At 49.9% G+C, this 24,006-nt stretch overlaps 8 protein-coding genes across 8 annotated transcripts; 2 read left to right on the top strand and 6 right to left on the bottom strand.

Moving 5' to 3' along the window:
- Positions 1-62: 62 nt before the first annotated feature.
- N7509_007225 (uncharacterized protein) lies at positions 63-1,190 on the bottom strand (the record flags this gene model as incomplete). Its single annotated transcript, XM_056631862.1, has 3 exons — positions 63-596; positions 655-980; positions 1,124-1,190. The coding sequence occupies 3 exons, from the start codon at positions 1,188-1,190 to the stop codon at positions 63-65; spliced, it is 927 nt and encodes a 308-aa protein (XP_056487413.1).
- A 505-nt stretch (positions 1,191-1,695) lies between these two features.
- Positions 1,696-3,983, bottom strand: N7509_007224 (ATP-binding cassette long-chain fatty acid transporter PXA2; the record flags this gene model as incomplete). Its single annotated transcript, XM_056631861.1, has 3 exons — positions 1,696-1,774; positions 1,847-3,381; positions 3,474-3,983. The coding sequence occupies 3 exons, from the start codon at positions 3,981-3,983 to the stop codon at positions 1,696-1,698; spliced, it is 2,124 nt and encodes a 707-aa protein (XP_056487412.1).
- A 529-nt stretch (positions 3,984-4,512) lies between these two features.
- glpV (glycogen phosphorylase) lies at positions 4,513-7,566 on the bottom strand (the record flags this gene model as incomplete). The annotated part of the gene is made up of 8 exons (XM_056631860.1): positions 4,513-4,920; positions 4,982-6,747; positions 6,800-6,877; positions 6,934-7,037; positions 7,105-7,166; positions 7,220-7,255; positions 7,321-7,333; positions 7,397-7,566. 8 exons carry the CDS (start codon positions 7,564-7,566, stop codon positions 4,513-4,515), a joined length of 2,637 nt encoding a protein of 878 aa, XP_056487411.1.
- Positions 7,567-10,162: 2,596 nt separating this feature from the next.
- Positions 10,163-11,574, bottom strand: gpaB (guanine nucleotide-binding protein subunit alpha gpaB; the record flags this gene model as incomplete). Its single annotated transcript, XM_056631859.1, has 6 exons — positions 10,163-10,262; positions 10,323-10,561; positions 10,621-10,750; positions 10,812-10,940; positions 11,000-11,307; positions 11,449-11,574. 6 exons carry the CDS (start codon positions 11,572-11,574, stop codon positions 10,163-10,165), a joined length of 1,032 nt encoding a protein of 343 aa, XP_056487410.1.
- A 2,515-nt stretch (positions 11,575-14,089) lies between these two features.
- On the top strand, positions 14,090-15,763 carry sakA (mitogen-activated protein kinase HOG1; the record flags this gene model as incomplete). The annotated part of the gene is made up of 9 exons (XM_056631858.1): positions 14,090-14,145; positions 14,217-14,264; positions 14,351-14,480; positions 14,549-14,592; positions 14,646-14,745; positions 14,831-15,187; positions 15,265-15,343; positions 15,405-15,588; positions 15,652-15,763. 9 exons carry the CDS (start codon positions 14,090-14,092, stop codon positions 15,761-15,763), a joined length of 1,110 nt encoding a protein of 369 aa, XP_056487409.1.
- A 692-nt stretch (positions 15,764-16,455) lies between these two features.
- On the top strand, positions 16,456-19,484 carry N7509_007220 (uncharacterized protein; the record flags this gene model as incomplete). The annotated part of the gene is made up of 10 exons (XM_056631857.1): positions 16,456-16,514; positions 16,608-16,712; positions 16,769-17,083; positions 17,197-17,224; positions 17,280-17,340; positions 17,397-17,476; positions 17,538-17,709; positions 17,765-17,805; positions 17,860-17,997; positions 18,057-19,484. The coding sequence occupies 10 exons, from the start codon at positions 16,456-16,458 to the stop codon at positions 19,482-19,484; spliced, it is 2,427 nt and encodes an 808-aa protein (XP_056487408.1).
- A 23-nt stretch (positions 19,485-19,507) lies between these two features.
- On the bottom strand, positions 19,508-19,693 carry N7509_007219 (uncharacterized protein; the record flags this gene model as incomplete). Its single annotated transcript, XM_056631856.1, has 1 exon — positions 19,508-19,693. One exon carries the CDS (start codon positions 19,691-19,693, stop codon positions 19,508-19,510), a length of 186 nt encoding a protein of 61 aa, XP_056487407.1.
- Positions 19,694-20,552: 859 nt separating this feature from the next.
- Positions 20,553-23,199, bottom strand: culA (cullin culA; the record flags this gene model as incomplete). The annotated part of the gene is made up of 5 exons (XM_056631855.1): positions 20,553-21,266; positions 21,358-22,718; positions 22,797-22,867; positions 22,940-23,095; positions 23,153-23,199. The coding sequence occupies 5 exons, from the start codon at positions 23,197-23,199 to the stop codon at positions 20,553-20,555; spliced, it is 2,349 nt and encodes a 782-aa protein (XP_056487406.1).
- Positions 23,200-24,006: the final 807 nt, after the last annotated feature.

Raw genomic sequence — 24,006 nt, 5'->3', positions numbered from 1 at the left:
AATCATCAAGAAATGAATTCAAAGGCTTTTGAATAGATTCAAGCCTGAACATCAATCCACTCTCACTCGGCAATAGTCGCAGGCTGTTTATAATCCGAGAAAGTCTCCGGCCAAAGAAACATCTTCTCCTCCTGCGAAGGCGTAGCAGCAGCCATAAGCGTAGGAACAGCCTCCTTACTCGAAATACGTCGCCACATATTGGCGCGAGGGTTATACCTGACGGGTTTACCCACACCACCAGTCTTCTTCTGGTCCTCCTTGGAAATAGCCTCGATCTCGCGCTTGATGTCGGAGAAGGTATCGAATGGGGTGAAGGGGATATTGTGTTCTCGGCAATGTTCCTCGAGGCGGAGACCGCGCCGCGCGAAGAGAACGTCTGCTTCGCGGGCAGCGGCGAGGTCGGAGACGCCGTCGCCGATGAAGACAATAAGTGGCATTTCGTCTGGTTCGCATTCGGCTTGGGCCAATTTGCGGCCTTCGATTATGGAGACGTCCTTGTCGTGGCCTTGGATTGAGTCGTGGCGCCAGATTGGTGTCCAGGCTTGGCCGTCTTTTGAGATTGTTGCGTCGTTGGCGACGATTTCAATTCCCGAGGACTAGATTAAGATCTATATTAGTAAATTGATTTTCACCGGGAGGGAGGTTAAGACGTACCTCTTGTTCGCCGAGGGTCATATCCAAAACTCGACGTAAAATCGGTTTCAGGCCGGCACTAATTACGTTGAACGGAAAGCCATTGGCCTGGCAGTATTGGTAAAATTCCTTGAAGCCGGGGTCCAATTCGATACTCTTCTCCATGAGCACGAAGCCGTCGTCAAAGGGGACGTGAAGAGATGCCCACATCTCTTCCGAGGCGTCGCGGAAGGTCCTGGCTCCGGATTTCATCTGCGCCTCGAGTCTTTCTCTGGCTTCTGCTCCGAAGCCGTGCGCATCGACGAGGATATGGCCCGTATCTTGCATGCAGATTGTGCCATCGAAATCTGTTACGCGAGTTAGCTTTTCATGGTAATCTATCAAAGGTCTCGGTTGTGGGCTTGGAATATAGGGCCCGAGGGTTTAGGGGACAGGGACAGTGCTGCTGAGTTGAAAGGCGTGAATCATGACATGGAACAAGAATGCGTACCAGAAAAGATGACAATCTTTCGTTTTTGAGGAGTAGGTTGCGTAGGTTTCATGTTGGAGTTGGTCATTGTGAAGATTACAAGGGGGTGGTGTAGATGCGAATGCAGATAGATGCTAGAGAGGATAGAAAATAACGAAATTGATTTAAAACAGGATATAGGAGGACTCTTCTACTGAAAGGCCGCAGACCCCGTGGCGAACCAGAACAAGATAGAACAACTGTATGACGTAGGAGAGATACGATAATATCATAGTGGGTCGACGAGAGTGGAGAGACGACGAACACAATCGCAACGTGCTGAGTCCAGTTGGTCGCTGGTCTCGGAGGGTCGGTCGGTGCCACTGCCGAGTATGTGCGATATGATTGGTTCATCCTTCAGGGCCGGCCGAAAAAAATGGGGATCAAGGGTTTCCGATGCCGAGGCCTGGTCGGCATTGGCTGGGTTGACATCCGGAGTGGAGAATGCGATTACGGTTCACTGAAAGTGTCGACAGGTACAGAGCACATCTCAAGTTCACAGTTCATTTGCGCTAAAATACGAGTACACATGGAGAAAGAATCCGTTCATCGACTTAAGTCGCAGTTAGTTCGGCCACCCGACGCTGGAGTTCAGGTACGGCCCGAAGTTGCAGTTCCAATTCATCCTTCTCACTATGGGAGAACATTGATGTCAGCACAATTCCAAAAGTTCAAGTTGTGATTAAGGGATGGGGTATGACATACTCTTCAAGTTCCAATCGTCGTTCCCAGTCCAGTCCTGTGAATATATAACTACCCTGGCCGTCAAATTGCAGAATTTTCTGGTGGTATTTCCAAAGACTGCGTCGGTGCGAAACAGTCATCAAGGTGATGCCGAGCTTCTTCGCCGTTTCGTACATTACTTTCTCTATCTCCAGAGTCACGGATGAGGTGCACTCGTCCAGAATGGCGAACTTGGGGCGATGATAAAACAGACGGGCCATGGCAATGCGCTGTTGCAGACCACCCGACAAAACATCGCGCCACTCCTCCTCCGCGTCCCAGCCGCCAGGACGGTCAACAACAGAGGCGATCTCTACAACGGACAGAACCTCGTAGAGATCGGCATCAGTCACACCCTTGGCACGCATCTCGCGCACACCATCAGGGTAAGTGACTTGCTGTCGAAGTGTACCGCGGGAGAGGTAGGGACGCTGCGGAATGTAGAAAATGTCTTCAAAGCGAGGCTTCTTGACTGAACCTCCGTACACTGGCCAAAGACCGCCCAGGATGCGGAAAAGAGATGACTTGCCGCATCCATTAGGTCCGACAATCAGAAGATGGTCGCCAGGGTTTACGGTAAACGACAGCTTGCGAACAAGGACATCACCATTTGGTGAGACGATGGGTACATCTGTGAACTCGATGAAGTCACTCTCCATGACTTCGCCACGGCCCGAGAGAACGGCCGCATTCTCTTCAGTGGAGGCCGATGATACCAGCTTTTTCTCGAAGCGTCCGGCAACCAGGTCATCCATGACCTCAAGTAGGGACGACACGCGAGAGGTAAAGCCGGCAAGCTCGGAGATCTCCTTATAGGAAAACATCAAACGGCCAAATGCATCGGATGAAGATAACAACATTCGGCGGTTAGTGACGAAACTCTCGGTGCGATCACCCATGGTCTGGGTGACTTGACCAGGAATCTTAAAGAAGACGGGCAAGCTGCAAAGAACCAAACCCAGAGCACCCCAGAAATATTTGATAACAAAGTCCTCCATGAAACCATGATATAGTCGCCGCCGTAAGATACGGTTCACATGTTTGATGAGAGTGAAGTAGCCCTTGTCTAGGGTATCCTTCTCAGCCTCGTGGCCATGGTAAAGAGCCACCTCCTCGCTGTAGTCGATGAGCCTCGAGTGTAGGAAGCGGAATTCACCCTCCAGTCGAGCCTCATCCGCAACATACTTGCCAAAGGGTGGTGTTAGCATGCGCATGACATTGGCTGAAAGTTGTACCAGCAGACTCATAATGAACAACCCTTCTCCACCGACATTCTTTGACAAAGAGTAGTTGTAGATGCACATATCGAGGATCGGCTTGGCCAGGTTGGAGTAGAGCTCGGCCAGGCTGTCGGAGAAACGCGACACATCCACCGTCACGAGCTGATCGGGATTCTTAATCCGGTCGTCCAGGGCGGAGATGGCGTAGAAAGTCATATTTGATAGGTATTTGTCGTGTATGTAATCGGTTAAACGTTTTCGATAGCTGAGCGCAAGTTTACATTGGTGGTAGGAGAGCTAAAGGCGTTGGCAAGTTAGCAAGCAGCTTCTCCGCGGTCGCAAAGCCGCACACCACTCCAACCGGGCGATGCCGACACCAAGAATCTTACCATGGAGTTTGTGAATGTTGCCGGCACTGCGACAATCATCCACCAGAAAAGACCCAACAAAAAGTCCTTGCCCTTGCCCCGCACCAGGTTGCTCACGAGACGGCCATCTAGCTCGGCAACATACAGACTGAGCAACGTCCGCAGAACGAGGAAGACGCTGTGGCTCACAAGGAGGCGGAACTCTTTACTGCGCCATCCAGGAATCACGATCTTCAGTAGACGAAGCAAGTGTTTAAAGAACTCTCGATTGATCTCCACCCGCTTCTTCCGCGGTTGTTCATCGTCGTCGAGGCTGCTGGTGCCAGGTTGCTTTCTTCGTAGCTCTACCTGTTGTGAAGCAGCTTTCTGCTCGGAGATGGCATTATGGATGCGTTTGGCGAGTGCGGCAAAGAGGGCGAGGTAGACGCCGCGCGAGATGCGAGTTCGGTGTCGGAGATAAAGGGAGGTGATGCTGGAGAGAATCTGCTTGACGGAGCGGTCGGGCGGCAGTAGCTTAGATTGAGCCGCCATGGCGATATGATCGAATGCGACTGATCAGCCGGAGTCGCGGATGGACATGACCGGATCTGGTAGAAGTGTGGAAGATGAGTGAGAGGTGAAAAGAGAAGAGGAAAGGAGAGGAGAGGAGTTGGTTGTCCGAGTGGATGACGGAGTTGGCATGTGAAACCCCCAGGAAACTGGGGAAGTTCAACCGAGGATCTCCACTCCACTCTACACCTGGGCACAGTATACTAGTATGTCAGGATTGCTTTACAGTACTGCCTTGGGTATAGTGTGAGACCCTATCTTTCATTTTAGCTATTTAATTAGAGGCTCCTTGGAGGTTGGTTATACTGCTAGTATTATTGTCTATTGGAAGTCTACGGGCACAGACGACCATTGTTAACAACACTGGGGCCAGGTAGAATGGAGATTGAAAAGATCAAATTATGCTATCGAACGCAATGCAAATTATAAAATCACTAATCACTAATCACATGAGTTCACACTGGCGACACCCGGTGGACTCGGGGCATGGGCTCAGGCAGAGTCAACAAACTCAATCCTTGACAGCGAGCGGCTCAACGTTCCAGATACTATCCGCGTATTCGTTGATAACCCGATCAGTTGAGAAGAATCCCATGCGAGCAACGCTAGTGATTGACTTGGCCAGCCACTCCTCCTTGTTCAAGAAAGCCTCGTCAACCATTTCGTGGGTCGTGACATAGGAGTGGAAGTCGTCGGAGACTAGGTAGTAGTCGCCATGTTCCTCAATAGAAGCAGTGAGTGCGGAGAAATCACCGGCGTCGCCAAACATGTTATCCTTGATTGCTTTGAAGACCTTTTCCAGGGCTGGGTCGAGTTGGAAGTCGCCGTAGAAGTGACGGTGGCGGAGATCTTCGACGTCCTCTGCGAGATTGCCGAAGAGGAAGATATTCTGATCGCCGATCTCGCGAGTAATTTCGATCTGTAGGAGAATTTGAATTAGTTATCTCGGGCTTTATCGTAGAGGAGAGGGGAATATTCACGTTTGCGCCATCGCATGTTCCAATGATCAAACCACCGTTCAACACAAACTTCATGTTGCTTGTTCCACTTCCTTCAGTACCAGCAGTAGAAATGTGCTCGCTGATGTCTGAGGCTGGGCAAATGATTTCGGCCTTGCTGACATTGTAATCTTCAATGAAGATGACCTTGAGGAGGTCGCCAACATCAGAATCATTGTTGACCACAGCTGCCACTTTGTTTATGAGATGAATGATAGTCTTGGCCATCCAGTATCCCGGGGCTGCTTTACCGCCGAAGACTGAGACTCGAGGAACCACCTTCTTGCGCTCCTCGGCGGACATTCCCTTGATCTTCAGGTAGCGGTGAATCACACCAAAGATGTTGAGTTGCTGTCGCTTGTACTCGTGGATACGTTTGACCTGGATGTCGAACAGAGACTCTGGGTTCACCTTATATCCAGTTGTATCCTTAATGAGTTTAGCCAAGCGGAGCTTGTTGTCAGACTTGATATGTGCCCACTGGCGCCTAAAGTCTTTGTCGTCCACGAATGCCTCCAGCTTATCCAGAAGGGTCAGATCAGTCAAGAACTCGTGGCCGCCAAGCTTCTCTGCAATCAGGCTGGAGAGGGCTGGGTTCGCCTGGTGCAGCCAACGTCGCGGGGTAACTCCGTTGGTTACGTTGGTGAAACGATCAACTCCGTAGATGTCTACAAAGTCCTTGAAAAGGGTCGACTTGAGTAGATCGGAGTGTAGCTCGGCCACACCATTGACCTTGTGGGATCCAATGATGGCGATGTATGCCATGCGCACCATCTTCGGGTGAGATTCCTCAATGATGGAGACACGGGACAGAATCTCCCGATTATTGGGGAACTGCTTCTCCACGGACTGCAAGAAGTACAAGTTGATATCGTAGATGATTTGCAAGTGCCGAGGAAGGAGGTTCTGCATGAGAGGAACAGACCACTTCTCCAGCGCCTCGGGGAGAACAGTGTGGTTGGTGTATCCGAAAGTCTTTGTCACGATAGTCCAAGCTTCGTCCCATTCAAGACCCTCAATATCAATCAGGATGCGCTGCATTTCGACGATGGCAAGAGTGGGATGAGTGTCGTTAAGCTGGATCGCCACCTGGTCGGGGAACTCGCTCCAAGCCCTCTTGGTCTTCTTGAAGCGACGCACGATGTCGTACAGGGAGGCAGCGCACCAGAAGTACTGCTGCTTCAGTCGGAGTTCTTTGCCTCGCTCCAAGTTGTCATTGGGGTACAAGACGGCCGAGATTGTCTCAGCGGTCTGCTGGTCGGCAACCGCACTCTCGTAGTCTCCTGCATTGAATTTCTGGAAATCGAATTCTCCACTGCTCGCCTTGCTAGACCAGAGACGAAGATTGTTGGTGGTCTTGGTACCGTAGCCGGGAATAGGAACATCATATGCTACAGCCTGAACAACCTCTCCTTCCACCCAGGAGGCAACAAGTTTACCGTTCTCATCCTGCTTCTTCTTCACGTGGCCATAGAATTGAATGTCGACGGTGATATCATGGCGGGGGAACTCCCAGGGGTTGTTGTCCAGCCAATAGTCTGGAACCTCCATTTGATAGCCGTTGACAATCTCCTGTTTGAAGATTCCATAGCGGTATCGTAGGCCATATCCCCAAGCAGGGTAGTTGAGAGTTGCCAGACTATCAAGGAAGCAGGCCGCCAGACGACCGAGGCCACCGTTGCCCAGAGCCGCATCATGCTCCTGTCCGATGACATCTTCGATGCGGAATCCAAGATCCTGCAGACCCTCTGTCCAGAATTTCAGTATTTTGCCTTCAAATGGGGACTGTTGAGTACTGACCTCGAGCAGCATCCTTCATGCCCACGTTCAGCATAGCATTGTCGAGTGCTCGGCCCATCAGAAACTCGAGGGATAGATCTATTGATATGAATTAGATGATGAAAGTAATCAATCAATCGACTGGTATGGCATACAATAAACTCTCTTCTGGTCAGTAAAGGTCTGGCGCTGCTGAGTCCTGTTCCACTCGATGATCAAGCGATCTCGAAAGGCGAGGGCAGTGCCCGAATAAGCCGCCCTACATCTTGTGAGCACGAGATCCAATTTTTGAGAGCGGACTTGCTCCAATTAAATCGGGCGCTCACAAATCATCACAATTGTAGAGAGACCGAGCGAGGGTTGTTTCAATGTGCCGAACGAGCTCTCTCTGTGTAACCATTAGCTGTGGCCGGAAGATAGCCAGTGACCAATGGGACTAACCTCGAATTCGTCCTTGTTGGTGAACTCGTGGGCGGACTGTTCCAAAATTCATGTCAGCAAGTATCATGGCATCATCACTCGTATGATTGAGTTCGACCTACATATTTCCGCCATCTGCAACACCAGTGGGTTAGCCAGCTGGTACAAGCTCCCCTAGGGAAGAACAAAGGAACTCACGCCTCGCGCAGGGGTTCAGGGATGCTGGCCTCGACGTTTTTGATCTCGGAAGGACCAAGGCCGGTAAAGGTGCGCTTATGCTTGGGGCGGCTGAAGCCAGGGCCCACGGGTCCTTGAAGGTCCGCAATTGGAACACCGACGGAGGGCTTGCGCTCGCGACGTTCGGACATGGTCAGTTCACGAGTGCAATACTTTGGTTGGGAAGGTAGAACTCAGAAGGTGAGATTCTAAAGTGGGGGAGGGGAGGTGGGAGGGACAAGTAAAATAGAAATAGAAGAGGAGAAGAGCAAGGGAGCAGGCGAAAGAGGGGACCCTGCGTGACACAAAGTACGAAAGATGAGTAGAAGAGGAGAGGAGATGGGATATTAAAAGAAGAGGGAGGGAGAGAGGGAGAGAGGGAGAGTGCCTCTAGGTATACTAGTACTCTGTGCTGTTGCTGGTATTGCATGATGGGTAAAGCGAGGCAAGGCAAGTACGACCGGGCACAACTCGACCGGACGAACATCGCCCAATCCGGCAGTCATCCACCTCATTCAGTAACTTCCCTAGGGTAACTACCAGTACTAGTACTAGTACCTTACGATATCAGACATCTTACCATGGTTGACCTTATCAGTCCATCTCCTAAAGGTTAGAATACTCAATGATTCTCTGATCTTGATTCAATTCCACTGACTAGTTACTACTACTAGTTGCTGTATACCTCAAGTGGGGAAGCTCGGAGGATCGACGCTCGAGCCAACGGCCTGCAGCTGTCCGTGCTGATGCAATATGCAATATACTGCTCTCTCTCTCTCCTCTCTCTCCTCTCTCCTCTTCTCACGCTGAGTCTTTTCCCTGATTTGCAGCCTCTCCTGCTCCTGCATCAGGCCACCCCGATTCCCGTGATCTATACCCACTCACCACCCCACAATCCTTCCCCCCACCCTATCTCCGCCCTCGATTCACAGCCCACCAATACTCTGTACTGACGCGTGAGCAAAGAGATCCCTGTCCCTCTAGGAAAACGCGCAACCAGCTATGCTATGGCCCTGTCAGCCACCGACGAAACCTTCGCGCCATCATTGCTGGCATGGTGCGGGGACACTTCCTTGACATACTCCGTAGTCAATGAACCACCACGCCCTGGAAGAGGGTGTATGTCGTCAAAGATGCCTTCCTCAGTCATGACTGGTATCATTTTTCTTTTTTTTCAGATCCCGCGAGCTCTCTCCTCTGCATAGACCAAATTCGGCCGGTCGGTCGGCCGATTCTCATCCAACGGATTCTCCACGAGAAGTTGCCCCGCCCCGCAGTGTCAGCCGTCGAACTTGGGAACCTTAAAAGCTCGATGAGCTGGGTTTTGTCTCGGGGCCCGGAATACTTACCTCCCTCGACTGACCCCAGGTGCCTTCATCCAGGCTGGATCTTTCTGTACTGGAACTAAATCTCATCGCTTGCGGTGAGTATCGAGTAGCCCTTCCCCGTCAGGTCAGTCTTAGCCCAGAAATATCTGGTTCGAGGGGTTGAGACTGGCTTTGGCCATGCAGGATAATTAGGTATCGTATTGCCCGGGCTGGATTGTAGCCAATGCACGGATCGTAGATCTATCTTCTCCTGGAAAGGTATTCCAAATTGCGGGGAAATCGATCCAGGTCTAGGATCATGCGTGACGGAACCCAAGACAGAGAAATTCAACAAGTCGATACCGGTATCAGTAGTCAAATACAAGGTAGCCTCGGTCTTCATACGTGGGCGTTTCTGTACAAAGAGGAAGGAGGATGAAAAAAAAATATCTGAGCTAAATAGACCCAAACAACTTGAAGCCTGAGCTAGATCAATCCAACCGGAAATCTGGACATCGCCATAACTTCCCTACCGAAACCGGTCTATGCAAGAACCAAAAAAAATATGGACCGATTGGAAGAGCAAGAAATTCAATCAACTTGCCAGAGTATACAGCTTCTGTCGAGAAGAGGAAAAGTCACCACATGCCTGGAGCGCTTGGAATCAAGTTCAAGAGAGATATAAAAGTGAAGAGAAGATAAAACACAACAGGCGACAAGGCCAGGGTTCAATAGATAGATAGGTAGATAGATTCCATCTTGAAGAAATCACAGCAAAAAGAAACAGGTAAAATCCGCCATAATATGCATCCGACGAGAGGCTTGAGAAAAAAATAAGTTAAAAAAAAAGGATAACACAAATGGGAGAAAAGATCCGGGGTCCGAATCGGGTAATATACGGATAATGGCCAGGGCCGATGTTCAAGTATTTTGAGAAATTGAGAGCGTGTTAACAGTGATCCGGCAATCTCGCTTTGGGGGAGAAAGGGGTGCGGGGCTCTCGCGAGATCGAAGTTGAAAGGATTTCTGTCGTTCAGAGTTGGTGCTGTGAGAATAAAGTGATGAATCCAAGGATGGACGCCCAACTAGAGCCGAGCCTGAAAGATTCCACCATCGGACGAGAAAGCCGAATACAGAGTAGATAGCCGCGTAGATACCGAATGGGGTATCACTTAACGAGCGCCTGGGAAATATTTCAAGAGAAAGAGATGCGCCGTGAACGCCAGCAGCTATTCCAGAGTAAGAGCAAAGGTAGTCGAATGTCGAAAAGGAGAAATTGTTGAGATCGTAGGAATGCCCAGGGTTGGGGACCCTTCAAGAGACAGGAAAGGAACCAAATTCTCAATAGTATGAGGTGACCAAATAAGGCAGGATATTTTCGTGAGAGGTGGAGTGAAAGGGTGAGAAGCAGGAGAGGTTTGAGAATGAGACAGTGACCAGCTTATAGGATTCCCGAGTCCTTCAGGGCATTTTGCAAGATGGTTTCTTTGACCGCTGCAAAAACAAGTCGAATATTTGTGGTATCGGTTGCTTGGGTTAGACTGCAAGGTGGTGCATCAGAATGGGCCACTTCGTTGTTTTGACGGAGCCATAAAACTTACTGTGGGTAGAGATTCAAATGCGCTCGATTCACCTGGTTGAAACGCCATAGCAGGTACTTCGCTGCGCGGTTGACATCATTCCCTCCTGAATAGTCAGGGAAATAACTGCTCAATGGGGAGCGAGGCAGCTTTTGCCGGAATAAATCGACCTTATTCAGGAACAGGATGATACTTGTTCGCATGAACCATCGAGAGTTGACGACGGAGTCAAAGAGAACCAAGCTTTCCATCATTCGATTCTGAGATGTATTAGCTAGGTTGGGGTGGGGATATGCTGTGGTCTCAAGAAGGAACTTACTTGATTGCTCTCCTCCAAAAGCATCTGATCATATTCACTGAGAGCGACACAAAAGATGATAGACGTAACGTTTTCAAAACAATGGATCCATTTCTTGCGCTCACTGCGTTGGCCGCCAACGTCGAACATGCTGCAGGTCGTATTAGTGAGGCTCGAGGGGAGTTGGGATTAATTCCAGGTTGTCCACATACTGTATACTCAATTGACCCATTGTGAATCGCGTCTCGTAGATACCAGTTGTCTTTGTTCTTGCTCGTAGGACATCCGAAACATCGGGGGTGTAGTCCGGTGCCGTTATTCGCTTCGCTTCGTCGAAGAAGCTGATCGCAAGTCAGCATTCCACCTATGGGCGACAGGGAAAAACCGACAAGATACTCACTATGGTGCGGAGTCCATGAGATAAAACTCATTTTGGCGCTCCAGAACGGTTGAAGTACAGGGGTCATTCCAAAGGTATGTGATCGCATCCCCCACTTTCGGGTCGAGCGGAGTATTGGGGTCCGGGTCGACATGATATTCTTCGAGAAAGGTCATGTATTCTTGAACCTTTTGGCTGGAGGGTTCTAGAGAAAAGAGGTGATACGCTTCAATGAGGGCCTTGGCACAGTCCAGGAGGTTCTTGAAGACGGTCAACCGGTACAAGGCCAGCTCGTCGACGGTGTAACCATTCTGGTGGATAATCTTCATCTGCTTGACGATTGTGGATTTGCCGCTCTCTCCGGAGCCTGCGATTTACATCATGATCAGTCGGCAATTCTCCAGATGACCATGCGCAAAAAAAAAAACGAAGGGGTGGAAAGGAAAAGGAGCTGGGGGCGTTCAACGTACCCAGCAGGAGGATCTTGCATTCCTGCGTAACCGCCTGGAGTCTTCTTCGAGCCTCCGATCGATCATTTGACTTCTCTTCTTCTGCTCCACATCTCCAGTATTTTCGGCACTAAAACACATCCCCATGGTGACTGTCTGTATTGAAGCAGGCCCAAGGCCAGCGGGAAATAGGTCCGGGTTGACCGCGCGCAAAAGCGATCAGTGTCAGCCGGACGGGACGGCCGTAGCCTTCGGTTGATTGGGAGGACGGCCACCCGCCACGCACGAGGGGTAATATTGGTGTAGGCGGATCAGGGAGGAGCGGAGAGCGAGACTCGCGACGAGTGGAGAGTTTGCGATGGTTGAAGATTGAAAGAGAAGTGTGTTAAGGCGGGGGAAGTTGGGAACGAGAAAGGTCGGGTAAGGTAAGCGTAAAAGGGTTACTTGGCGCTGAGGTTGATGTTACGGTAAGACCAAGTCGCCGGGTTTCCGTGTCGGTCGTATCGGGTCGTGTTCGTGTAGTCGAGTTTTGGTTGCCGGGGTATAGGATGAAGGGGGTAATTCGGGCTCTGACAGTTAAGAGAGATCAAATGGCGGTGCAACGGTCGTTACTTGGGGAGGGGGAGGAGTCCACGAGTGGAGATGCCAGAAGAGCGGGTTTGGGGGGTTTGGCGGGTTTGGGGGGTAAAGTACGAGTAAAGTAACGGTACTCCATACAAAAGTGTTTTACTAGTTACGCCCCGGGGCGGAGTCGCCAGTCACCACTGCCGGCCGACTTATTAGTCTTTACTCCCGTACTAGTACGACGCACTGTACGCAGACTAAATGTATGGAGGATTTTTTCTTTCCTTTCTTTTTTTTTTCGCTTTGGGGCCAAAAGGTAATTTACAGGGTTGGCTGGACTAGGCAGAACGGGTTATCCGGAGAGGGAATAAGGGGTACTAGTATTATTCAAATGGACGAGTAGTAACTAGTATTACTATTACTATTACTATTACTATTTGTACAGCCTTGGACCTTGGTGATGCCCTGACTTAATAGAATGCTTGGATCTATTCTATACTCTAGTGCAGGTGGCTCCGGTATTTCCCATGGCTATTTTACGCAGCCGGTGAGAGTCCACTTGGAAGTGCGTCACGACTCTCCACCACAGCTCCGGCCTGGCACGTGCCTCCCCACGTTCTACATGGGAATGTGAACACCTGCACTGCATCGAGGTACGATGTACCAGGTATTAATGGTATCTATAGTGGTATCCTTGGAATATAGCAGCAGTAGTAGTAGTAGTAGTAGTAGTATAGTAATCGTACTAATGTTCCGGCTCGCAACTGCTACTAATACTAGAGGATATCCAGGTGCGCCAGGTGGGAGGTACGGAGTCACGGTACTCCGTACCAGCAATATATTTCCGAGATCTACTCCGACTCAACGCTCACCTCAAACTCAACCCAACAAAGATGGGCATCGAAACCTGAACCCCTCCACTTTCCCCGGGCGCACAACATCCAGTCTCACCCGGACGGGGAAAATGCCTTGGATGCCCGTCGCGTGGCTATTGGGTTTCACATGTCTCAAGTGTGTCCATACGACTGGGTACCTGTCCGGTTTACCGTGCTCAGGGAGTATGTACTATTAATATAGCACCACCCAGGTTCAAGTTCTTTATTGCCCACGGGTGACAGGTGACAGTGCAAGGCTCCCCTCATCCCCTGTGGCTTTCCAGGGCTGTCAACCATATCGATCGATCCTGGAAACCGGGTCTCCACTTTGACCTCTCCCGCCGATATTGTACATGTGTCCCCTGGTGGATTGCCCAAGTGTAGTATATCGGAAGATCATTGATCACCTCAGTCTGGACCGTCTGCAACCTGCAACGCTCGGTTCTGATATCCGATGCTGCATGAGTGGTGCAAGTGGACTGGTGACATTGGCATTGACATTGATTGACATGGCATTGACGTTGGCGGGACCACGGAGGGCGAATGACAACCGCACAACGCAGCAGGTGTCGGGACCGGGCTAAGCGCGAGTTATTAGTGATTCGGCCTTTTTCGGAATTCTTAATTGGATTGTAGTATATTGTGTAGAAAGATAAGATTAATTGAGACCACTACGATACTTCGGACTTCGACTACGAGTATGTAGGGAGTACGAGTAGGAGTGTGCGAGTACTCCTACATCTGCCCCTTTAGCGTGGTTCCCGGGTAATGGACCGGTCGAGACGCGCGGAGTGGGGATGGAGACAGTAGAACTCATAGTACTCGAGCGTAGGGTTTAGGGTATGAGGGTATTCGGGGAGGGAATATCAATTAAGGAGAAGTTAAGTATTAGATCTAGTAGGTTATTAAAATTATTAAATATTATCAATATTTTAAATTCTATAATTATTCAATTAATGCTATCTACTAGTACTGTACTCTACATACTGCAGTTCAAGGCTAGACCCGACTGAGTCAGCCGCAGCAGAGAAACCGAGAAACCTGCTCGCAAACGTCATCGTCCTTGTTTTCTGCACTTCTCACTCCTCACCGCAGAAGGCCCTTCCCCACATACGTTCCAAGGCCCCTCCGTCGGCTTCACCCCTTTCCCCTTCTATCTCTATCTCTTTCGTGTCTGTCTTTTCTCATCTCAAAAAAAGAACAAAAGTTGTCTCGTTTTCATCATGGCCGAATTCGTTCGCTCCCAGATCTTCGGCACCACCTTCGAGATCACCAGCCGGTATATTGCCCTGTGCCCCGCCGGGCGCGTGAATTTCCATCGCTGATCGTGTTTTTTTTTTCTTCTTCTAGGTACTCGGACTTGCAGCCGGTAGGCATGGGTGCCTTTGGCCTCGTGTGGTGAGCATAATTCCCATCTCCGCTCTGTCGCGCGCGCCCCCGTCGGCAAGATTCACCCCCATCGCTAATCATCATGCGCTTGGTAGCTCCGCGCGCGACCAATTAACCGCCCAGCCAGTCGCCGTCAAGAAGATCATGAAGCCCTTCAGCACTCCGGTCCTATCGAAGCGTACCTACCGAGAGCTAAAGCTTCTCAAGCACCTCCGCCATGAAAATGTGGGTTCTTCTCGTATCAATCAACCCTTCTCCAGCGCTAGCTCAAATGTACTGAACGCCTTATACAGATCATCAGCCTGAGCGACATCTTCATCTCCCCTCTTGAGGATATGTATGTCGTTATATGACACGTTTGGAAACCGACACGCCGACTAATGACTGTAGTTATTTTGTTACCGAACTTCTGGGAACTGACCTCCACCGACTCCTCACCTCGCGCCCTCTTGAGAAACAATTCATCCAGTACTTCCTCTACCAAATTCTCGTGAGTTACTTTCGAATTAATGAAAACCCGGGGATATTTCTCGTTGGGATCCCTTGACAACTCTTTCTTTGACTAACTGCCACAGCGTGGATTGAAATATGTCCACTCCGCTGGTGTTGTCCACCGCGACCTGAAGCCCAGCAATATTCTAATCAACGAGAACTGCGACTTGAAAATCTGCGATTTTGGCCTTGCTCGAATCCAAGATCCGCAAATGACTGGCTATGTGTCAACGCGCTACTACCGTGCGCCTGAAATCATGCTTACATGGCAAAAGTACGACGTTGAGGTGGACATCTGGAGTGCGGGCTGCATTTTCGCCGAAATGTTGGAGGGCAAGCCACTTTTTCCTGGAAAGGACCATGTCAATCAATTCTCGATCATCACCGAGTTACTGGGAACTCCCCCCGACGATGTGATCCAGACTATCTGTAGCGAGAACGTGAGTCCCACCACCTGTCATGAGGTAGCACAAAATCCGGGCCTTGGCTAATTGTTTTTACTTTCCTCTGGATCTAGACCCTGCGATTTGTCAAGTCCCTACCGAAGCGCGAGCGCCAACCCCTGGCGAATAAGTTCCGGAATGCCGATGCCGATGGTTCGTGACTTTTGATTCCCACAGCCCCACCCTTTGTGTGCCCCCGTTGACAAAGATTTAGCCGTCGATCTGCTTGAGCGGATGTTGGTGTTCGACCCCAAGAAGCGAGTCCGGGCCGGAGAAGCGCTGGCGCATGAATATCTGGCCCCCTACCACGACCCCACCGACGAGCCGGTCGCGCAAGAGAAGTTCGACTGGTCGTTCAACGATGCCGACCTACCCGTGGATACCTGGAAGATCATGATGTGGGTAATTTCTCGTGTGTATGAATTAAAACGCCGCTTACATTTTTCTTTTCTCCTCAATAGGTACTCGGAAATCCTCGACTTCCACAACATTGACCAAGGAACCGAGGCTGGCCAGGCTCTGGTTGCTGGTGGTTCCGTGCAAGGAGGCGGCGTCTCCCAGAATTTCGCATGAATTTCATGATCCAACGAACCACATAATTTCTACCATAGTATCTTTTTCTGCACTCGTGTTTTCTTTTTTTTTTCTTTTCCTCCTCTGGATCGTTTTCCTCTCTGGTTAACTTCCTTCACCTCCAAACCAAGGAGCCACGGCATCCAAATCATATATCTGTTTTAACTGGGAAGCTTTGCAAAGTGGGCGTGTTCGTCTTTACTTTACTTTTTCTTTCCTTTCTTTCTTGGCCTATTGAAAGCCAATTGTCCATAGCTAGTTCGGCGTCGTTAAGAATCGGCCGGTGATCAGGGGATACCTTCTCATTACCATACGGTACAATCAGATTTGGGAAAGAATAATTGGATATGTAGAAGTCGTAGTTTTTAAGTCATAAATAGTACAGTAGTTAACTTCACTCCTCCTACTCCCACTCACTGCCAATCATTCCATTGGCTAACCTGGAGACTCACCGCGGGGCTGACCTCGGGGAAGGGGCACACCGCCCGCAATCAACACGTGAGCGATAGCCTATCGAAATCCCCTGCGACAGGTTGAATCCCATACTCCGTACATGCTACTTGCTCTCTTCTCTTAGCTCCAGCTCCCTTGCGCTCGTGTTTTTATGGGGACAATTCGGGCCGTGGAGAAACCCCCCCGAACCCTTACATTCACTATCTCCAATCTCTGCTGTCCCCCGCACGACCGTCCCCATGGCTATTCCGAATAAACAAGATCCGATTGTCCTGGTGATTGATTTCCACCATGCGCGGTACGTGCTTCCCCGCAGTCGTAACCCAGTGATCAAAGACAGCTGGCCTCGTGGCAATGTGCCTTCTAAAACCTATGCTAATGCAATCTGCAGGGGTCCGGAAATCGAGCATTGCATCGCCAACGAAGGCGCGAACCCTGCCACAGACAATGACTGGTCATTGCTTCCGTTCATGGCCCTGTCTGATGGCGCTCACCTGTATGGCATTAACTTCCCGAAACCTACCTTAACGTGGCCACGCTGTGTCTCTCTAGTCGATATGGCCACCCTCGATTTTATAGTGGAGAGCAACGCGCTAATGTCCTGCGATTTAATACTCCTTCTAGTTCGACCGAGGAATTCTCCTATTTTACCCTACGTGGCAGAGAAACACCCGAGACCTCTGAAACTTCACTGTTCGGTATCGCCTGCTCGCGCCAGCTTGATGCCAAGCTCCTCCTCAATCGCCCGCCGGACGTGACGAGATCTACGGTACAAAAGGCGGTGGTTGTTGTCACCGATTCCCCGCAGAGGGTAGGCCAGCTGCGCGAGAAGCTCTCGGTGGTAACAACGGCGTGGTTTGCTCAACGGTATGTTGGAAATAGCTTCTGCGCAGGAGAGAATGGCTGGGATACCCCGCATGAGGGAGATTGTATTGGAAATGGTCCAATGAGCTGAGCTAACTTCGTACGTGAATCGATAGCGACTTCTCCGATATCGATATTTTGAAGGTATACATGACTCCATGGACTCGAGGAATGAACCGCAGACTCATATTTGATCTAGAAATTTCACGAGGGCTTGGTGATTAGCTTAATGAAGGATGGCCCGAAGGATCAGAACTTGGGTTAGTATTGTCCATGTACTTCGATTCGCGTGGCATTTGACTGACTTGGACTCAAGGTCTCTCCCTCCGAGAAATGATTCACGAATTTAAGTACCAGACTCTAGTACTATTCAAGGCATTGCTATTGCAGCCCAAGGTATGGGCCATCTATCCCCTCTCGGTGGGAGCTATATAATGAATTACGCTGATTGATGAAGATGCTTTTCTTCGGTACACGATGCGAAAGATTATGCATGCTCCAATTTTCACTCGTCTCCTTAATACCCGGTCTTATAAACAACTTGGAAGACTGCGCAGATCCTTCATTTGACAGCTATGCACAGAGCGTTGAGAAGCCAACTTCTCTCAAGACTAGTGATCGCAGCTCTTGTAAACTTTTCTCTAAATCCGTTCTTCAATCATGGAGTTACTAACCTTTCGGCAGTGCTGGCATATATGGGTCTACCGTTGCAGATCTTTGGAAAGGTATGCGTTGTTTTCAACTGAAAATTCTGACTGGAACCCTAACTCTCTTGCCAGGGAAGCATGTTCGGGCCCTATACCCCTCTTCAGCAGCTGGATCTGTTAGCCGACGATGGTACGAAGTCGTATGTTGTGGGATCAACGAATTCATTGCTTCTACAACAGAAGGACCGCTACAGTGATATTTTAATCAACGTGAGTAGTCCGCTCCCTTTCTGGGTTATAACACTTCTAACACAGTTTGTGACCACCAGCTTGATGAAGATAGCATTAGTATCTCATCTCTACCTCTCCGAAACGCTTTGGCCCTCTCCACGGCCGACAGACGCTGGATTGATCTTCTCACTCAAATTGTTAATGACACTTGGGATGAAGAACACCCGTCACGCCCAAAGACCCTTGGTTTTATGGGCTCCGAGGAGTTCATTCGACTGCAATTTGAGGAGTACCTGCTGGCCCTACTATCTTCCATGAAATACCACGAAGAACTCAGCTCGTTTACTTCCGGTGAATCTGGCCATCGCAGCAGAGCGCAGTTACAAAACTTCAACATTGAAGGAGACCCTGCTGTCGACTTTAACACCGAATTTTTGATCCAGTGGCAGAAGACCTCCAACTATGCACTCTTCTCGCGCCTCACCTCGGATGCACTCTTGTTTTCTATTACCGAACCCCGACACCCAAGTGCCGGTGGATTGACCGTGGAAGATATTCAACGTCGACTATCTCAACAAGTAGCCGATCTCCATCTAGACGAAAAGGTTCGTGAGGGACGGGAGGCACTCGGCAGACACCTTGCAACAGGCCAGAAGAAAGTCAGCGCAGCATACAACAGATTCTGGTCCGACATGGAAACCGTGCGCGAGAACCAAAAGAAGCGCAATGAAGAAAGATCCTCCCAGTCACAGCGCGCTTCAATTGATACCCCCGCCTCTCCTTCACAAGGATCCATTGATGATTCCACCTCCGAAACATCAGGTGCTTGGTTTGCTAGCCGCCCAAGAGCTTCAATTGACGTCGCCCAGGCCCAGGCCACAGTGGGCCAAGCCAGCCAAAAGGCTGGCGCATATTTCAGTTCATGGGGGTCATGGGCGAACGAGAAGCGACGTGAGTGGCAAGAAAAGCGCAGCGCTTCGCCAAGCCCGCAGCAAGGCGCAGTCGCCCCGTCACCATCAGCACCATCACTGCCTATTGTCAGCGAAACCATCCACGATTCAGACCGCGGCCGTCGTCGCTCGATGCAGCGACAAAGCGAAGATGCCGAGGGTCTGTCGCGCAGTCTGAGCCGTAGAAAGAGATGGAGCAATATTCTTCTGCGTCGCGAGAGTGGTGAATTCAAGCGCGACGAGAGTACCGATGCCCCTTTCCCTAAGTCACCCCTCTCGCAAGGCTTCCCAGCACACGATCTTGGCACGGAGGAGAATCCATTTGAAGCCGAAAAGGTTCCGGGACAGCAGCATCAACACCAAGCTGCCGACGCGGACGGTTTCACTAGCGTCTCACTTACGCCCAATGAGGGACTCCGCGTGGACCTCAACCCCAGCGAGTCTACGGCTGAAAAGACAGAGGGTTCCAAGAAGACCGCTGATCCACGACCGGATGATTCGCTGACTGCTCTGCCCGTCAAAGACGAAGAGCAATCGCATGTCGAGGCTAAGGATGATTCCATTTCTAGCAAATAAGGTTTCTTTCTGCATCTCGTCCATCACGACAGTACATATGTTTTGAGTGACGGATTCTCTTTTTTCATGTTATTTACTTGTTGTTTCCCCTTCTTCTTCTTCTTCTTCTTCTTCTTCTTCTTCTTCTTCTTCTTCTTCTTCTTCTTCTTCTTCTTCTCACCCCTTTCTTTATATCTCTGGTACTTGGCATTGTAGCGCGGCATACCCATTCTAGAACACCATTCCCATTCTCCAATTGTCTTTGTCTATACTACATTTTCACCCAACCCCCTCCTCAAACACACCAATTGACTTGAACTTACTTTCCAAAATTACGCAATGTGCGATACAATCTTGGCATTCTTGCGTTTTTTCTCTTCTTCCAAGGTTCTTTTAGGACTCTCGTGTCATGCGGTCAACTTGCATGTCCACTAGAACTTGAAATTAGACATTGATTTCACTGGACTTGACCTAGTGTATTGAGACGACTATGATTAAATATGTATAGGATGAAATAACCTGTGCGGTTGACTTCTTCTATGTCTAATCAGATCGATAGCACCCTGGGTGGACTACCTTACCCGGGTGGGGAGGGGATAGTGTGTGGGAGTTCTAACTGTGGAATTGAGACTCCTCAAAATTATGGGTAAAGGCAAGACCGGGTAGCCTGATCAAAATACACGTAGGGAAATAAAAGGAGAATTCGGGTTATCATTGATCTGTCGTCTCAACGCTATGATGAAAGATGGAATAAAATAAACACAAAATGCGTCGTTCTTGTGCTCCGAAGCTCCCTTATCCCCACCAAGCAAGAAAAAGAAATTCCCCTTCCTCGTCGATTCCGGGTCACCCAGTCAGTTTAGGGCACCATCCTTGCCGCGCCTCCTCTTTTGTCCAATTAGAATGGCGTAGAAGCAACAAGCAAAGGTGGAAATCAACCGAATCAGATCAGATCAGGCAGAGGAGCGACGATAGTAGAGGAGGATCGGGGAAACGGAAACATAGAAACGGGCGTGAGCCTGATGCGATGAGATAAGGAGGAATGAAGAGCGAAGGGGGAAAGCAAATGGTAGAAATGAGGTGGGGAGTTTAAGCAATGTAAGCAATTTCATCCCCGTCGAGACGCTCGATGTAGTCCTTTTCCATGAGGGCTTCGATGTTTTTCTTGATATCGGGGATCTTGGGCGGGAAGCGAGATTTGACGATCTGGATGACTTCTTGCACCAATTGAACGTGCTTCATCTTCTTTCGAGATTTCATCACACGGACGATGGCCGACTGGTGAGCGTTAGTAAAGAACAGAACAATGCATAGTGAGGCGTGGAGAGGGTCTGGGAGGGGGGGCTTGGCTCGTACCTGGAGCAGAAGTTTCCGGTCCTCTTCTATGGTTTTGTGGGTATCATCCGATTCTTGCTTTTGCTCCGACTTAATCTGGATGTTGAGATTGACCTTGATTTTCTTGTTTTTGAAGTTGTAGTTGAGGGAGAATGTGGTGGAAGGGTCAGGCTTGGCACCCTCCGGACTTGCCAGGAGCACCTTCGCCTTCAAAAGGATACTGAGGTTAGGATCAAGGACTTCAGGGCCGAGTGCTGTCGCTTTTTGGATGTCGGAGTAGCCCATGGTGTCAGTCTCATTGAACAGCAGCAAGATGCCCATTTGGTAAGTAGACACTTGGAAGGTGTAGGGGAGTTTGGCGTTCTTAATGTAATTCGCCTTAACTTCGCCCTTGCAGAGTTGCCACAACCAGGTCAGCTTACGACCATTGTGCTTGCCGAAGTAAAATTGCTGGAACCGCTCGCAGGTCTTGTTGATCTCAGTGGGAGCATTGAAGGGGGTCGTGGGAGGGTTAAGGGGGCCAAAAGCCGGTTCCAAGGATCTGGAAGTGTGAGTCGACCATCTTTTTGCGTTCGTCGTCATCATAGGTCTTTTCTTGGTGATCCTTGTAATTCGAGTTGAGATCTTTGGAGAGTTGAATGTCCTGGAACATGCGCTGCAGTTTGTTGGTGTATTCGAAACCACAAGCCTCCTTCAGTTTACTGATCATACTGGTCTCTGCATCGTCGGACACCGAGCTGACATGCACCAGACGTTTCGCCAACATCTTAGAATAAAACTTTTGGAAAACATCTTTGTCCTCGATGTATTTGAAGACAGTCATGATCTGCGTGAGCATTTCCTCCAGTTCGGACTCCTCCGCAGCCTTAGAACCCTTCTTCAGTAGGCCATCGGTGTATTTTGCCAGAAGCTCTGGAGAGCGAGTCGTCGTTGTCTTGCAGATGCGGTTTCGGTTGACAAATTCGCGACAAGCATTGTCGAGAGAACGCACAAACTCAGACTCGCCATTGAAAGCCTCGTCAACGAGATTTTGATACCGGGTATGAACCTGTAGAAGGGCGTCCACGTAGAGCTTGGGCTCGAAGTTATCACCCTCCGATGCGACCTTCTCAACAGCAGCTAGACCAGCTCGTCGCACATGGTTTTCAAAGGTAGCACGCAGAGGGTCCAGTCCCTCCTTGATGCGAGATAGGAGTCGGTACATGCGGGCAAGGTCTTCCTGACGCTCATTGTCCAGGAGAATCTGGAACTCATCGCGAAGCAAGTTGGAATGGGCGGTGACAAGGACGTCGAGGCACGTCTCGGTAAGTAGCTTGGTGACATCGGGGTGCAAATAAAGGCCGACCCGATCTTTCTCCTCTGCAAGTCGAGCCTCCGCCTTCTTCATGTACTCGACAACGCTGTTCTCCGCCACAAACTGTCGGGATTCGTTTTCGTAATATTGCTTGGTGGCTGCAATGAACGGCGTCTGGAAATAGGTTCGATAGACTTCGAGGGTGGGCTTCTTGCTATCGTTCTCGTCCAGGCCCAGAGAGACGAATGAATCAACGATGCTCTTGATCTGGGATTGTTCGATGGTTTCGCCGTTGCGCTGTTTCTCAATGAGGTTTAGCACGGCATCCATCACCTTCTCGTGAACATGCTCAAAGAAATCCTCCTTCCACTTGACGAGATGCAAAGTGTAAACGTCGTAAACATTCTTCTTGCCCTCATCGATCTCGCGCTTCACCCAGTGTCGATTGAGGTAGCTGAACAAATGGTTGATGTATTTGGCGGCGGTGGTGTATCGTGACCATTCGCGGATGTAGAATGCTAGGAGAGCTTCTTCGGCGTGACTTTGGGATTCCTTGTAGACAACAGCCAGATGGCGCGATAGATACTCGCCTAACAACTTGTAAAGCTCTTCGCCCAAGAGGTGTGCTGAGCGCATAGGGCGTTCCGTTAGTGAAATTCTATCCAGGGAACCCGCGATTCGAGCTAGGAATAAGGGGGACAAACCTCCTCGGTGGGCTTGTAGACCTTGACTGCTGGTAACGGCTTTCTGTGAGGTACAAAAGTTGTGGACGGCGCTATGGTAGATCTGTGAGCGGGGAAAACAGAATCGGTGCGGGCATCAAACATACGTGTAAAGAGCCATGTACTAGGTAAAGAAGACCGAGGTAAGTTTAAGGACATTCAAATGAGAGCCAGTCGCTTCATTCTGGATGAGGGCGTTCGAGTCACTCACATGCTTCATGTCAACTCCTTCCTCCAGCTTCATCATCACATTATCGATTCCCGCCTCGAGGAACGACCACCTAGAGAAAAATCAGCCCTGTTCTATCTTTTTGCTGCATCTATTTATCCTGACTCACGTTTCGGGAAGGTCATCTTTATGCGGTGTTTGAGGCATGGCTGCCATAGTGGTTGAGGAGAGATGGGGCGATTTCGCAGGGACGAAGGAAGGGAGTGATTCTGGAAGAAAGATGATAAAAGATCAGCTGGAAAGGTCCGAGACATGCAAAACAAGAGGTCAGGTCAGGTTCTTTTAAAGAGCGCGTACAAGTGAGACTTAATCTCCCAGGGTCGGAGATGGGGTAGAGCGCCACGAGTCACAGCGTGTGATTTTCGGTGCAGAATCCAACTGCTGATGATTTTGGGGGGAGAAGATGCGTGCAAAGAGAGAGTAGAAAAGAAAGAACGATGCCTCCCATGCGAAACAAGTGAGCAAGGCAGAAGAGAGATCAGGCAGACGAGTGTGGCGGCAAGATGAGGCTGAGATGCGTGGGGACCTCGATGCGTCGACCGCGGGCGGTCAGCACCGGGCGGTGAAGGTCTTCATATGGCGATCACAGCTTGTTGTTTTGCCAGCATCCTACAGAGTATATCACAGTTTCACCATTCACCGTAGCATGTTAAAGTAGTGCTAAGTTGTTCAAAGAGACTAGGCTCTGGTATGATGTATCGTATTGCTCTAAGTGTCTTCATTACTTTCACCACCTATAGAGTGGATTTTGTGGTGTCACTTCGCACAGTCAGCAATCTAGAACCTAGCTAACGTGTGATAAAAAAAAGCACATCTATGCCAAGACAACTCAAAAAACACAAAGGTGAAAGAAGCAAAGATTAAGGAAATGAAAGAGTCAAAACAAGACCCACAGAGCTCGAAGCTGTTCGCAAAGAATCGCAGGCCTTGTCTGTGTATCACAGGCCCCGGAATGACGTCATT

Source organism: Penicillium cosmopolitanum (genome assembly GCF_028827165.1).
Source record: "Penicillium cosmopolitanum strain IBT 29677 chromosome Unknown utg000008l:1.0-4398992.0:1.0-4402845.0, whole genome shotgun sequence".
In the NCBI taxonomy this organism is placed as follows: Eukaryota; Fungi; Ascomycota; class Eurotiomycetes; order Eurotiales; family Aspergillaceae; genus Penicillium; species Penicillium cosmopolitanum.
Note: the sequence above shows the minus strand (reverse complement) of the source record. Positions and strands in the feature narration are given on the sequence as shown.